Source organism: Choristoneura fumiferana, chromosome 6, assembly GCF_025370935.1.
Source record: "Choristoneura fumiferana chromosome 6, NRCan_CFum_1, whole genome shotgun sequence".
Lineage (NCBI taxonomy): Eukaryota > Metazoa > Arthropoda > Insecta > Lepidoptera > Tortricidae > Choristoneura > Choristoneura fumiferana.
This window is the reverse complement of record NC_133477.1, coordinates 11,207,228-11,223,477: the sequence shown is the minus strand read 5'-3', so window position 1 is coordinate 11,223,477 and position 16,250 is coordinate 11,207,228. Positions and strand designations below refer to the sequence as shown.

The 16,250-nt window shown below is 35.6% G+C and overlaps 4 protein-coding genes across 4 annotated transcripts; 2 read left to right on the top strand and 2 right to left on the bottom strand.

Annotated features, from left to right (window-relative positions):
* Positions 1–392: 392 nt before the first annotated feature.
* LOC141429049 (transmembrane protein 186) lies at positions 393–1,387 on the top strand. Its single transcript, XM_074089200.1, has 2 exons — positions 393–955; positions 1,031–1,387. Exons 1-2 carry the CDS (start codon positions 664–666, stop codon positions 1,324–1,326), a joined length of 588 nt encoding a protein of 195 aa, XP_073945301.1. The 5' UTR covers positions 393–663; the 3' UTR covers positions 1,327–1,387.
* On the bottom strand, positions 1,367–7,489 carry LOC141429048 (dual specificity mitogen-activated protein kinase kinase 4-like). The gene is made up of 8 exons (XM_074089198.1): positions 7,247–7,489; positions 6,923–7,118; positions 6,193–6,345; positions 5,569–5,713; positions 5,164–5,333; positions 4,860–4,989; positions 3,949–4,169; positions 1,367–2,850 (listed from the first exon to the last, which is right to left on the bottom strand). Exons 1-8 carry the CDS (start codon positions 7,278–7,280, stop codon positions 2,667–2,669), a joined length of 1,233 nt encoding a protein of 410 aa, XP_073945299.1. The 5' UTR covers positions 7,281–7,489; the 3' UTR covers positions 1,367–2,666.
* Positions 7,490–8,103: 614 nt separating this feature from the next.
* Polr1F (RNA polymerase I subunit F) lies at positions 8,104–9,906 on the bottom strand. Its single transcript, XM_074089196.1, has 4 exons — positions 9,595–9,906; positions 9,324–9,515; positions 8,992–9,144; positions 8,104–8,513 (listed from the first exon to the last, which is right to left on the bottom strand). Exons 1-4 carry the CDS (start codon positions 9,771–9,773, stop codon positions 8,165–8,167), a joined length of 873 nt encoding a protein of 290 aa, XP_073945297.1. The 5' UTR covers positions 9,774–9,906; the 3' UTR covers positions 8,104–8,164.
* A 323-nt stretch (positions 9,907–10,229) lies between these two features.
* Positions 10,230–13,434, top strand: mRpS7 (mitochondrial ribosomal protein S7). Its single transcript, XM_074089197.1, has 4 exons — positions 10,230–10,479; positions 11,052–11,246; positions 12,416–12,650; positions 13,133–13,434. The coding sequence occupies exons 1-4, from the start codon at positions 10,415–10,417 to the stop codon at positions 13,349–13,351; spliced, it is 714 nt and encodes a 237-aa protein (XP_073945298.1). The 5' UTR covers positions 10,230–10,414; the 3' UTR covers positions 13,352–13,434.
* The last annotated feature ends 2,816 nt before the right edge of the window (positions 13,435–16,250 follow it).

The following is a 16,250-nucleotide window of genomic DNA, read 5'->3' as shown; positions in this document are numbered from 1 at the left end:
ATTCACATTTATCTGTCGTGTTGTGTTGTGATCAAAGATTGATGCTCTCCGTCTCTCTTTCTCTCTAAAGCTTTAATGCGAAAACACACTGCATCAGATAGGTAAATGTGAACGCAACCATATAAGATGTATGAAATCGATACCGTGGGTGACTCTCTTTCCTGGCCCGGATAACACCGACATGGAAATACCGGCTGTTTTTTGTGTACATGCCCATAGAAACTGCAGGGCTACTAGGAAACTCGTAATTCGAAGTTCGTGTCGTGCGGTCCCTCTCGCTCTCGTATTAAATAGTGTAAGTGTCAGAGGGACAGCACGACACGAACTTCGAGTTTAGAGTTTCGTAGTAGCCCAGCGGGACAAAGAGTATATAATTACTGCGTTTTGATCGGGAAGTTCAATTCAAACTTTTTTTTATTAAGTTGTTAATGATTCATGGTTATTTACATTTACATAGTGGCTCATGCTATATAGAAAAGGGTAGAAGCTAATAATTACAGACTGCATCCAGTTACAAATTTAATATTAACGTTTTTTATAATATCTCAAAAAAAAATAACAAGGATAGACTCATAGACTGACAACTTGACACGAATATGTTTGAGGTTAGATCTTATGTAAACAGCTCTTTGGTAAACAGTTTTTTGACTTGATTTTCCTATTATGCGGATTAATAGTCTTATTGTTAAAAATATATGTCTATTCAAAACAAAATGGTCAGCGTTTCGAAGTCCGATGCAAACCCTAACTGCTGTCAAATACAGTACAAAAGATCATGAAAATTCCCAAAAATTTGAAACTGTGTTTTCTTTCCCATTTATTAGGCATATTGCTACTTTAAATAGGATAAAAATGTATCATCTTCTCGGTACTACATTAGCAATACCTGGCTGTGGATTAATGGAATCACTGGGAGTGTTTTCGGAATACTCTTTTCTTGCAGCGGCTTATATAGGCTAGTACCTATTTAGAGTTGAATAAATAAGGGTTTCAGTGCACCTTTCGGTTTTTCATGGCTTAATTTTTTCAGGTGTGACAGGAGGAATTCTTTTTTCACTAGCTAGTCTACCATTTAACAACACTATTGGATTTTTATATGTAAGTGAAGATGACAAGTATATTAAAATATCTGCTGTAGACTTCTGGGGCAGAAGAAAAGACAGAGTCATACCAGTAGATATGTGGATACCTCTTCTTGAAATGAAGCCAAAGACGATGGATGCAATATATCTTACACCACAGCTCACAGATGGAACCAAATACAAACTTTTTGTGAAATTTGGAAAAGAAGTGAACCCTACAAAGATGGGTCAGATTTTAGAGTGATAATGATAAGTATTAATTTGTAGCAAATAATATTACAAAATAAAACTTTTATTGTAAAATACTAATTTATTTCATTATCTATTTTAATTCAATCTATGCCATACATAATACAATAGTAATGAGACCCAAAACAAATATAATATAGAAGATAGTAATCATATAGATAGTGAAATTTTATTGCAGGTTATTGATAGCTTCAAGTGTTCTATGCTGCCATAAATTATTGCATTTAAATTAATAAACTAATTTCAACTTTAGGTCATAGCTCAGTTTCATTATTATTATCGGTCTGTATATACACATTTTATATAATTACCTGCATATTGTATGCCCTAAGACTTAATATGAATTTAGCCAGCCAAAGAAACTAATTAGGTACAAGCAATTCACACACAGACAGACAACTTTTACAATCATGATGGATCAGTTGCCAGGTTCCCCAGGTAGTGTAAACTGTTACTTCAATATTTTGCTTAATTGAGTCAACTGTTTATAATATTAGGATCCATTAATTAAAGCATAATATATGATAGGCTATATAAAAGTACATACTTACATGATATAGCATTGAATATATTAAATATTTACATGTTGCAAAGAACAAGGACAGTATAAAACAGAGAACCCGGTACAGATAGTTAGGTTACAGGATCCTAGAGGTCATACAAAATATTCTCATTACTGTGAACTTGTTGATAGAGATTATATAAGTTACGAATTTTTACTACTTGTTCTAAGATAATTACTTTACTATACTATACATCTTCATTTTCACTTGGAAATACCAAAATGCAACTCCAACCTCACCAAGAAAAATCAAGAGCTGGCCGTGCAAGGTAAGCCAAACATGCATTCACAAAGGATTAATTTAATTCTCTTTTGCCTATATTTGTGTTCACTCGTGGTAAAAAGAAGAATAAACGTTATGACACAAATGTGCATTGCTAGTATCAGATGTGATGAAAAAGTTTAGCAGATGATTGCGAGGCCAGTGCCAGTGTGCAGGCCATTATTATGGAAAGTTACAGAATACATTTATGTAAGGTGTCATTTTGTTTCATTCTATCAGGCATAACTGATTTTCTACAATTTAATACTCTTTTAGTGTTTGCCTGTCCAACAACATGACTGACAAAACATGACAGATAGGTATTGTGAGAAAATGTGAGCCTCTGGAGTTAGTGACAACTGTCAGCTATGGCTTGGTATTATATATTTTTTAAGTAGCTTGGAGACTCCTCTAAGCTCAGACTTGTGAAGGCTAGTTTAGCGATACTACCATGAACAGCAAGACTTGGAGGGCTCAGACTTTTCACAACACAAACGAAACATGTTTCGGATTAATCGGCCCAAGCCTGCGCAGGCTGGTCGGCCGTGAAAGGGCTGACGCCGCTGCGCTCCATAGCGTCCAACACTTCACATACGTGTGCCGCTACTTCGGCTCTGCTCTGATCTATGCCCTTGATGAATGAATGTTCCAATAATCTGTTGTATTTCGGGCGCTGATTTTCTTCTTTGATGAGGCTGTGAATCATAAGTTTTGTGTAAAGTATTATTTTTAAAATCATCTATAATGGATTAAAAAAGCATATCATTTGTTGCGTGTTTCGTTCGATTGAGGTCTAATGTGTACCAATGATAAATAGAGAAAGGTATTGAAAATGGCGCATGTCAGGAATGCTGGACGCACTTTCATTAAAAAAAGATCCCCTTCTAAAACCAGCCATCAAGGAAATAATAACACCTAGTGATAATTTTATAAATTACGTCGCACCTTTAGGGAATGATGGGTGTCCGGCAATTTGTGACACGAACAAAATAATCGCAACTTTTACAGTAAGTAACTTTCTATTGGACCCAACAACAAAGATTATCTGACTTTTTATCACTTTTACCACAAGGTTTTGTATATATTTAAAAACAATATTACTTATTTTTTGTGGTGAAATTTGATTTCTTTTTAATAAATGGACAACTGAATAATTTAAAAACCGGCCAAGAGCGTGTCAGACACTTCCGAAATAGGGTTGCGTAGCCATTACGCAAAAATTAAGTTATATGTTTATTTTTCTAAGGATGTCGTATTTTGTACGGAATATTCCAAGTTTTGGAACCCTTAGGCTGCTATTTACTCTTAAACTACTAATAATTCTCAAGAAAACTTAGCCGTTACAGCTTTCCTTGTAAGTTTGATATACTTATTACCGTTCTGAATTTTTTCAAATTTTCCACTAGAGGTTTAGATTTTAGAGGGGGGGGGGGCGCTTGATTTTAATGAAAATTTGCACTTTAAAGTTGAATATTTTGAAAACAAATCACTGAATCGAAAAATCGTTTTAGCAACCCCCTGATGGTTTTAAAAGACCTATCCAACACCCCACCCTGCAATGCAAGGTTGGATGAGAAAAAAAACCGGGCAAGCATTTTTGTATTCGATCGTCATTCGTTACTTTACTCGTATTGTGATCGAATGTGTTCAGTGCGTTTTCTCGTGTTATGATATGTGTGTTTTTATGGTAAGCATTGAGGGGGATCGCATATAGAATGAAATCGAAACTATAAGCTAGCCGCCCTGATATGCGCCATCTTACGCCAACTTGAAAATCTTGAAATTGCACATACCAAGTATTAACAAAGTTGACGAAGTTGTTAGAGAAGGCGTTGTTGGCATTGGTGAGGCGCGGCGGCTCGCCTTGCACCACCTGTTGCAGCTGTTCGAACACGGAGCCCCAGCGCGGGTAGGGGAAGGCGCCCGTGGCCACCTCCATCAGAGTGATGCCGAGCGACCACACGTCGGAACGCACGTCGTAGCCCCGTGCACGCCCCGGGTCAATCCGCTCCGGCTGAAAATCACGTTTAGAATAAATCCGTGGTTCTCAACGCGGGGAGAGCCCCGTGTGGACATGTAGGCTTTCTATGAAGCAGTGGCTGCAGTAGAACCTTCTGACAAAATTAGGAGGCGTTACTAAGTTTGGTCAAGAGAAGGGGGATCTTTAGAACAATTAATTACACATTCTACGGAACAGGGCAATAAAAGTATATGATATTATTTCAATCTCCACTAGAAATCTTAACTACAAATCAGCGCATTGAACATCACAAGAAAGTTATAACTAATAAGCATATACGCACCTTCAAAATTAAACTGAAATAATTCGAAACTATCTCATTTTAAAATTCAACCATATTGTGTTTTAATTAAAGTTTATTTTGGAAATGTGAATATTTCGAATTGTTTCAGTTTAATTTTAAAGGTGCGAATGTACATATTGTTTGTTTATAAATAAATTTACTGTACTTTGCTATTTATTCTAATCTATCTCGCATCTATTAATACTAATAAAATAAAGAGGTATAGATACTTGTTTATAAAAAATCTTTTACAAACAGAAAACTACAGATCCCTGATTAACATAAGACTACTTTTTATTTCAACAAAGTGCTCCCGCAGAATGCAGATGAAATTGAAGGCAAAAGTTAGTAAATAACTATTAGAATGTCATACATTTATTTTATTAAAAGTTAACACTTACAGCCATGTATGGTCTGCATCCAGCATCGCGAGTCCTGGCTATCGAATCCACAAGCTTACCTGATATACCAAAATCACATAACTTTATGTTGCCCCTTCTGTCTAGAAGGATGTTAGATGGTTTGACATCCCTGTAAAAAAAAAACAATAACTGCCAAGGTAAAGTGATACTGTAATCTTTTTCACTATTGACTATCTTGACTATCACAATTTAAAATTTATTGTCAAAATTGATATTTTTTTAACATATGTACTCAATTTAGTACACTGAACCTTACGAGGATAATGTGATTGTGTTGACTTACCTATGAATAATTTTTAGCTTCTCTTTTAAATAATTTAAAGCTTTCACTGTAGCAAGGGTTATTTTGGCTATAATGGTTTCAGGTATTCGAGTTTGCATCCGCTCACAAATGAATTTATAATATTTATCTAATGAAGTGTCCATTAACTCCATACAAATCCAACAGTCTCCCTGAAATTTGATGGTTTTTTTATGCAATAATTAAACTTGACTGTCGGTTTTACTTAGCACTAAAACTAACAAAACAACTAATAAGAAAACATGAAAGTAAATTACAAAACAGTAACTAATGACAAAAAAATTGCCCGGTTCTCCCTCTTGTGCCAGTTCATTTCTTAATATAGCTTTCATTCTTACAATTACATATTTATTACAGTGGCAGTTTTGCATACCAACACTTGCATACCTCTTTAAATAGTGCTCCGTAGAACTGGACAATATATAAACAGTCGTTGCTCTTCATGACTACTTCAAGGTCCATCAATAACTGTTTCTGTTCCTTCTCATCCACAGTGGAACGGATGCGTTTCACAGCCATGACACGGTTTGTTCTAAAATTTAACGAAACTTGAAAATGTGCATGATACTTTTTGTAAATAAAAATTTAAATTACTCTACATGAGCCATTGTTATTTATTATTATTACTTGATTCTTAATCTAATAAAAACTTGAGAAACATTTTGCAAATAATTACACAAGTGAACAATGATATGCACACATCACCCATAAGCTGCCATAATGATAATGGTTATAGTGACTAGAATTATGAATGATAAGTACCTATGTATAATCATAACTATTGCCTGCATTAACTATAGTAAAAAACAGGTTAAACAGTGCACAAAGAACACTTTGTGCACACACAACAATCACAACAGTGCATTTGTAAATGTACTGTTGTGTGTGTTGTGAACTGATTTAATTTCATAACCATGCCACAAGAACAAATGAAAGAATTAAATGTAGATATTAGCTCTGCTATTCAAACTATAGCCTACAACATAGTAAAAAATATATTTTGTTACTTACTTTCGGTGGACCATCTTATTCACAGCTCCAAAGGCACCCCGGCCTATTTCACCAAGATCAAGCAAGTCATCAGCAGTGAAATCATAGATCTCTGTTGCAGACAGCTGTAATTTGCCTGATGACTGCATGGACGGATAAATTCTGCATCTATCCCTACAAATAATGAAGAATGTTAAAAATTACAAGTTTTTTAGCAGAGTAAAGAACAACTGCTGTTACAATGGCATATTGAAAATTCCTTTGATGACATTAAAGCCATTGCAGGTAGCACATGGACAAGAGTGGCCAATAATAGAGAAGATTGGCAATAGTTGGAGGAGGCTTTTGTCAACTAGTAGCATACAGACAGGGGGTTCATGCATAATAAAATTAGTAGTGAATGAGTGCACTGTATATTGTCTTAAACTATATGTAAAAAAAAACTTATTTAAACTGTGAATATTTTATTTAAAATGTCTTCTTCCTGTTCATAAATATACATATTATTTTTAAGTTGGATAATGGTCAGTCATGTCTTATAGGTATAGTTCCATTAAACAAATATACCTACTTTGGTATAGAACATAACAAATGTAGCCATTTAATGTTGTCAACATTAGAAAATCTCACAATATGTTTAATTAAGGTCAAATTTATAGTATTTTACAACAATTTATCCCGCTATATCTTAAAATACCTGTCATTTGTCTAGTAATTACGAAAATAATGTAGGTAAGAGGTTAGTATTTACCTCGTATTCTCAGGCAGCACATCTCTGATAGTTCGCGGCGGCATGCGGGGCCGCGGCGCCGCAGTGTTGTTCGCGGGAAATGGTAAAAACGCAGCACCATCACCTGACGGCCCGCCAATTTGGAGATCCATTATTTTACGCTTCTCAGTATTGAATAAATTCAAATCGGGTTTCGGCATACTCGGTCTACTAGGCCCTGTAATATTATTAACGATCACGGTGAGTCGGATCATCATAATTTGCGGCCCAAATAAACTATACAGTTTGTAAACAATCCGTCTAGTCTAGACCATATGGAATTTACCGGAGCTTTTTATTTCTTACCTTGGTTTGATGACACTTCACCATTCTTCGACATTTTAAATGGATGTACTAGTTACTGTTTTCACTATTCTTTGGTGTAAGTAACTAATTCCCAATTCTCCATTTGAAGATTTGAATATTAAAACAGGTCAAGTTTTCATAATGACCAATATAAATCTGTTTTGTACAATTTATGCATCGTATTTATCGACAACAGAAAAGTGACACGGATAAACGTACTATTGCCGTCGTTTGACAGTTAGTGAGTGGTGTTGCCAGAGTTACAGTAACTAGATGCTTTGTTGGTGTAGCCATAAGTAATAAATAAAAGGACTGCCTCCATACAGTTTGATATTGGTTCATGATTACAATTCCAACCTGATAATATTCGTAGGTTCCAAGTGCGATCAAAGATCAATTTGATTACATCTAGAACAACTTTTTTGGGTATTACCGTTTTGTTGCTACGAATTAAGTCTTGTTGTCGAAGGAAAGATCCCATCGTTTACACTGGACGCGTTCTAGCGAGGCTACTACGAAATTCGTATCTTGCCGTCCCGCTGACGCTACGCTACTATTTAATACGAGTGACGGGGATGGTTCGATACGAACTTCGATTTTCGTAGTAGCCCCACAGATCAGGACATCTCAATTCATATATAAAAAAAAATCTGAACTCACTAGTAGTAGCGACTACAGTAGAGAACATCCAGAAAGAATATCAAGTGGCGCCTTCATTAAATCTGCTTGCACTACTGCTTGGTAATATATAATTGTTTCAGGCAAGAGTGTGAACAAATTTAAAACTCCCTTTGCAATGGCCACCTTAAGATTTAAGCAGGAAAATATTGTTGTAGTATATTAAAAAAGGCATAACATTAAAGAGTAAATATTTAATTTAAATCAAATCATATATTTAAAAGGTGTAAACAAATAAAATCAAGATTCTCTCTTGTGTTTTTTTGATTGTCTTGGAACGGCATCATTAGTATCAGCATCTGAAATTTTACTTTGTTTCTTAACTTTTTTTGTTACAATACTAGCATCACTTTTACAATTCTCGTCTTTGGATATTGGAACTTTGTTTTTAATCTGTTGTTTGTTCGGAGTGGGCAATTTCACACTATTCTTTGTTGGGTTCTTTGCTGAAGTCTGGGGTAGGCCATCTCCAATTTGTTTAGAATAATATGGTTTAGTCTTGTCAAAATTCACATAAGTCACTGACACAGGTTCTATTGGTTTTGTCTCAACCATTTCATCATCACCATCTGGTCCTAGTGTATTTGATCTGAAAAAAGAAGAAAAAGTTAAGTCATATTAAAAAATGCCTGGATAATCATTTCCTTCCTGTTAATGTCAGTATTTTTATATGGCTGAAGGTCGTAATTCCCAAAAATAACCATTAATAAACATAAAAACACTAGTCCAGTTATTTACATGTATGAACTGCTAATTTATTCTTATTTATGTCATCTCACTATAGCTGTGGTAACCTAGTGGCTTAATCGCATCTTTCCTGGCAATAGTTTGGCAACTACGGCAGACTGTTGTCTAGGACATTATTCTTGTGTATTAGAGAATAAATCTCCAAAGTTGCAGTTATTTCACTTTTACAGTATATGGTACCAAAAAGCTCTTGATGGTGGCTGCAGCCCTATATTCATAGGGCACCTTTCATATGACCAGCCCTTGTGTGCTTGTGACCAGTAAACAGTACCAGCAACAATAATGTGAAGATAGAAACCATGCTGTTACTGAATACTTGCCTTTCATCCAATTCACCCCTTATATAAGGTAAAGCACCATACAGGTCTAATACAACCACACGGAACATTACTTCTTGCCCCTCCTGGATGCCAGACCCAATCCATTCATTGCCTGGCTCTTCAGTTGGGCGGGGGATCACTACATTGAACACACTGTAAATAATATGCAGCATTAGCAATCTTATATTATCCCTGATTATTCCATATTTTCACTTATTCTCTAATAGATTTTGAAATTAAGACACTAGCATGCAGTATAAAATTAAGCCTTATTTTTTGCCACTTGGTTTTAAAAATATTGATAGTATGGGCTGGATGGAGGTTCCACTCACCGATGCACCAGAATTCCTAAATGTGTATTACTTTTCTTATTAACAAGTCCTTTTAGGGTGGCTCCCACAAATGGCCGAAATATGAAGTAGTCTGCTTGTATTTGGAACTGAATATCCGCACTGTCATTTCTAATGGAGCCCACATTTGTTAAAACTCGTAAATTCTTATAACTTAGGAGAATTCCATTTAATCTGAAACAAAATTATTCTAGTATTAAAAATCGATACTCGTCGATGAAGTTACACTTTGAACATATAATTTGGCACACACTCTTTATCGAATTTTCCAATTTTATAGTCCAGCAAGTTTTTAATAGATTCTTTCAGATTTCCAAGGCACCAAGGCTGCAATGCTAGGTTTTGAGTCACTTTTTTTTCCACCACACACGAGTTTTTGTCGGCGGCTAATTTACGTAACTCCTTTAGGTCAAATTTTATGATGGTCGACATTTTAACCACTGCATTTATAATTTAAAGAAATTCATTCATTACGTATATAACAAAATAATTTAATTTTAGAAAATATGAAATTTGTGTGCGTCCACGTTTGACATTTCTCGCGATCACATTTGTTTTCGTCTATATTTTTTATTTTAGCGTGTTTTTGGCTAGAGAATTATGCCTTACAGCCAAATGGGCCAAGTTTGAATCAGCCAAGACCAAGCCAAGCCAAAATCAGCAGCCAGTAGAATAATAGACCATCTAGAGAAAGCTTGTATAGTGAATTCGTGCCGGTGGTATTACAATGAGGTGCTTACTGTGTTAGTAAGCTGCAGTAGGTGAGGTAGTACAGTGTTAGTATTGCTTTTTAATTATTCTACGCAAATTGCACGACTGTACTTGGCTCGTGTAAATGGTCCTTAATGAAAGAAAAAAAATATATATCAATTTTTCGGACCGGTAACAAAAAGTCAATTGTCATTGTCAAACTTGATTCGCTTTGAGGTTATGTTATTCTTAGTTTCTGCAATATATATTATTTTTTAAAATAAATATCAAATCTATGGGCATTTAGTGTACATAAGATATTTACAAATTTGCGATATTATTACCAGTTACTGAGCAGCGAAAGTAAAATAACCAGCTTTAAAATGAACAACTTAACAAAGATATTTTTATTTAATAAGTTGGTCTCTGTTTCATCATGTTCACTGCGGTTAGTAAGATATAATCCATGTAGCATATTATCCAGTTTATCTATAATTTAAGTGTAGACAAAATTAATGAACAACTAGTAGAAAATTATTTTCAAGGTTTTTGAAGTCGGTTCCATTTTTTGTGAATTTTTTTTTTCATAGTTTTTAGTGATTTGTAGCCAAAGTGCATCTCACAACGATTCCATTAAGCTCAAATACAGCATAGTTATATTATTTTAAAACAGAGTACCGGTACCTACGGTCTTCATCATCAGGTCCAGTTCACCAAATGATACTTTCTGAAAGTAAATACTTGACTTGGTGTTAAAAATGCCAAAATCGCTAAGGGTGTACTTTAAAATTCGAGGGTTGCCCTCGATTTCTCTAGGATTCCATCATCAGATCCTGACTTGGTGTCATTGGGACCACCTCGGAAGTATGTCCTTTAGAACTAAAAAATAATTTTTAATTTCGGCCCACAATTGGCGGAGTTATCGCGTAGCAAACATACAAAAAAAACAAACACCCGAATTGAGAACCTCCTTTTTTGAAGTCTGTTGAAAACAAGCTTCATTTATAATTTTTGTTTTAGAGGATGTACAGTATTGCAAAGTCGAGGCTATTCTCGTCCAACCAGTTTTCCAGACTACTTCCAGAACCCAATATTTAGGAAAGAAGACCAGTCTAAACTCATTGAGAGTGGGGAGCTGGCTAAATTAAGTGCTGTGCCTGTGAAACCACCAGGGTCACATGAAACCTCGTCTGTTTACCATGATCCACTAGTGAAGTAAGTATTTTTAATGGGTATTACTATATACTCTATTAACAAAAATGTATTGTACTTTACATACTTAATGTGCAATGAAATGATTGATATACTAATTCACATATTGCTACAAATGCAATAATAAACAGAATGTTGGTGTACAAAGGTGTACAAACTGTTATGACAACCGCACATTGACAGTGTGCTTAACCTGTCCTCTCCCAGAGGCACAAATTTCTTTGATCCTGTTATCCTGGGAGATGACAGATTAATAAACGCAGTGTGTCTTAACTGTTAATTTTGTGTTTTATATACAACTCACTGTTACCTGCGAGTCCGTCAGCGTTGAATTCGGTTATCACATTCCCAGAGGAACTATGCAATTTTCCAGGATAAAAACTATTCTATGTCCTTTCATGGGACTCAAACTATAGGAATTTCATTTAAATTGGTTCAACAGTTGGGACGTGATGAAGTAACAAACAAACAGACTTACAAACTTTTGTATTTATAATATTAGTGGGATAAAGTTATACAATATAATACAATACTTGGGTGACAACAGCCATCAACAATATATAAGGCTGTCATACTCATACAGGGTCAGATTTAGAGGTGTGGAGGCATTGGAGCAACAAAGGGAGTGGAGCCCACCCACGGTGCTATTTTCCAAATAAAATGAGGACCATTTGATATTTTGATATGTTACTGATTGCCTGATTGATTGTGTTTCATCGTCAGAATTTGAAAAAAATCCGATATCTATTGTGGGGGCCCCTGTCTTGTGGAGGCCCCAGACTTGTTGCCCTGTTTGCCCTCCGCTAAATCCGGCCCTGTACTCATACTTGTTCAAGTTGGGTGCTGTAACAAAAAATTCCCTTGTAACTCAGTTTTGAGCAATCAGCTGAAAAAATATCTTAGTTATAAAAATTGTTCACTAACCATTGTGGTCATAAATAAACACATAGATGACAACAATAGATTTAAGGTGAAGCTGGAGGTTGAAGGGATGGCAAAGAATTAAGGCTCCCCCCTTTTCTGTTTTTTACTCATATCTTGAACCTTGAAGAACTTTTACAATGACTCACCCAGACTTTGAGTCACTTTTTTTCTATGTTGCCATGCTAGTTATATTCAGGGTGAATTTACGTAATAAAATTATAAGTAGTAAACTGTTTTTCTTTTGGCAGTAAAGTCATCAATCATGTGATGGAAATGGGCAAGAAGAAGCTTGCTCGTAGTCTTGTTGAAAAAGCGTTTGAAAATATAAAGAGGATTCAAATTGAAAGGTATCATTTGGCTACCACACAGGAGGCCAAAGCCAGGATTGAGTTAAGCCCTAAAGCAATATTGTACAAAGCTGTGGATAATGCAAAGCCATTATTGCTTCTTTCGCCTATTAAGAGGGGTGGCATTACTTATCAGGTAAAGTTAAAAGAAGACTGGTATACTATAATTAAATTTATATGGATGAGTTAGCTGTTTAAAGCAGACTGAATGTGTGGGGTGCCGCAAAGGCTGGTAGAATTCTTGAATGGCACTGCTAATTCTTTGAGACACATAGATTCTTCCATTGGTCACCTACCAGTTGTCAAGTGACTGTCAACTAGCGCTTTTGTACCTCTTTTTTTTGGCGCCTTTTGAGAGACGCGGAAGCGGCATAGACAATCTCGCTCTACCTTGATCAAAGGCTAGAACCGGCGCTGGTAACATAATTACCAATCACCTGGTATGTTTGTAAACTGTATGTAAAGTTCAGGAGTGTAGTATGCCTTGCAAGTTGCAAGACAGAACATGTCAATATCTTATTTCTATTTTCACTGCTGCACAACTAATACAGAATATCCCTTCAGCCATTCAAGCAGCCTTAAACTTGAATTCATTTTTATTTGACAAGTAAATTTCAGGTTCCTGGTCCCATAACAGAAAAAAGATCTCTGTTCCTGGCAATAAAATGGCTTTTAGATGCCACCAATGAGAAAGAAAGGACAGTACATTTCCCGCAAGCATTTGCGTGGGAACTGCTTGACGCAGCCAACAATACAGGCAAGGTCGTGAAACGGAAACAAGACTTACACCGACAGTGTGAGGCCAACCGAGCTTACGCCCACTACAGGTGGCAGTGAAACTCATAATAATCATAATGATTTGCAATTATAATATTTGTGTCAGTTTAAATTAATGTAGATTACAGAAGTAATATCAATCATGGTGCTGTTTTTTTATCTTATCTTAGTTCAAAAACATTGTTAGGTTTCATTGCTTATGGTTTACCTTTTCAATAATAATGTCATTTTAATTCATACGCAATAAATTTTCATTTCATTTTTCATTTCATTTTAATCTTAATCAGTCAGGTTGGCTTATATGTATTTTAAGGAAAGCCTTGTTTTAAAGTTTGTTTTATTTATTTAATTGTATGGCATTAATTGATAATAGGCTTATAATATATAAAGGTAAAAAGTTACAGATTACAAAAACAACAACCCGGTAACAGCTTCTATGAACAGTTTGATTCTTGTCAGTAGAACACTTTTATAGTCTGTGTCATCAATTATCAACTTTGGAAGAAAAAAGCTCAAATTTCGCATGTAGTATATTCAGGAATAATATCGGATTTTTCGAAATTGACATGAAATGTGGAACAAGCTAGGAACAAGGTTACTTTTATCGTTGCCCAACAACACAAAAGGTTACTTCTGTATTTTTAATTTCGCTGGCTGTTGAATGTAGATGTATGTATTAGAATTGTCATTCGATCATCATTATGTAGGCGGATATACTTACCTACCAACTTTCAAGTTAATCCGACCACTGCAAGTAGGTAAAATGAATCTTGCATGATAAAGCAACCCTGAAATGCCCTGAATGTATGTGTAATATATAGTTTTTTTTTGTACTGATTTGTGATGTGCAATAAAGAATATTTGTATTGTATTGTAAAGGTGCGGCCTCATGCACCCGCTCGTCACTCATTTGCAGCGACAAATCTGGTCACGTGATATATAGCGACAAAGCTGAAAACGTTGAGATACGGCCTTATGCAGTCGCTCCGCTCATCGCTCGTTTGCAGAGACAAATCTGGTCACGTGATATACAGGGTGTCGCGTCAGTAGTACGACAAATTTAATGGGAGATAGGTGGGCAGCTCGTCTACCAAATATAAAAAAAATACCTTAGTAAAAGTCTTACTGTTTCCGAGAAACCAAGATTTTTCAGAATTTTTTAAAAATGTATACCTACCCGCACTTAAATTTCAAGTTGTGATATTCGGAATTAATTGTTTATTTCATTTATTTTTATTGAAATTTCTTGAGTAGTTGTGTTATCATATGCAAAAACGCATTTTGAAAAAACTAGTTCAGTTTTTTTAAATTTCAATTTAAGTTTTGTCTCTTTTTTTGAAATTTGGTCAAGATTCGATCTACACAGTGAAAAAAATTACCTACATGTGGACTGTTTAGCTTACTAGCTTAAAACATGTCCATTTGATGGACATTTAAAAATGATAAATTTCTTATAAAAAAAAACATTGACAAGAAAAAAGAAATTGCACAAAGCAATAGGTATTTACACTAAAAATCGCGTTAACCCATATATGCTAGAACTATTTTTAGTCTGCAATATCTTTCATTCGCTAGACGTGACAGATAAGCGTTTTCGTTTACAAATTCGCGGGTTTTTTGCACGGTTTAAAAACGACTCACTAGGCATATATGGGTTAAGTCAGCACTCAAGGTGGTTAGGAAATCAGCTCCCAAGATCAAGATCATTTCTGCAAGCAGCCATGTTGGCGCTGCTGTCCGACGCGGTGACTGACGCTACTTTTTTGAGGCGCGGGAAATTCGAGAACTTTTTACCCCCAACTGTTTTCCGTTGTTGCATCGGAAGTAGGTACAAGGTCTTATTCCACCGGTTCCTTTCTTTCACAGGTTCACCAGAAATAGCCCATCCTTCACCCTTATGTTGTCAGCATTCCTAAAATTAAGATTGGTTTTTTGGAATCTTTTTGTATTTTTTATTTCAATTCCTAATTTTTTGTTACCTTTACGGTCATCCCGTAAAACCTATGTCGAAAATACAAACTGAAATATAGATGCACAGAAAAACATAAAAATAAGACCAGCGCTGGGAATCGAACCCAGGTCCTCGGCATTCCGTGCCGTGTGCTATACCGCTACACTACCGCTGGACAACGATACAGACACGAACTTCTCCTATGCACCTCATATCTCAGCTTGTGTTGTTTCTTATTTACCCACTTAAGCAGCGACACTAGCGACATCTATGCCGTAGCCCTCATCGAGAAACTGGTTAACCAATCTTAATTTGATTGCTTGATAACGATATCTCTTGTCCGGGTGAGCAGTTAGTTCCGATGGAGTGCCGAAAAAGTTTCTCGTTTGTAACATCTGGTGAGATAGGGGTCAATCACGGTCAGTTTCATTTAAAAAAAAGAATATAGGTATTGCTGGGTCTCTGTCTCTAAAGCAGGTATGTAAGCAATTCCATTGTTATCTATAGTGAAAATCTTGGTTAAGGCATCGAACATTTTCATCTTCAAACTATATTTGATGGGGTAGGGTAGTGTACTAACCTCTTGTGTCCGTTGATTCGATGCTGGCAGCATAGTTCCATTTTTGAATAATAATATGGAACGGACGCAAGGGTGTTAAAGAGGAGACTTGTATCCGAGCTGCCAACGTAGCATGTTGATTTGAAATACATACGAAAAGATCATTAAGAACTGTTTTTCTTAATATAATAGTATATTATTAGGATAGTGGACCGTCTGTCCACTACAGTAGGTTAAACGTTTACGTCGATGATCTGTTAGGTAGGTACAGCGTAGGACCTACCTATATACTTAGCCATTTGAATCGGCCGTGCGGTAGGTAATTATCACAAGTTTGTGTAAAATCGAAATAACAATATAGGTAACCAAATACTCATTCATTTTGCTCTTATACCTACATTTTAGGACAAAGATTACAAGTACAATGTAAATGGCTTTTAGTTGCATTG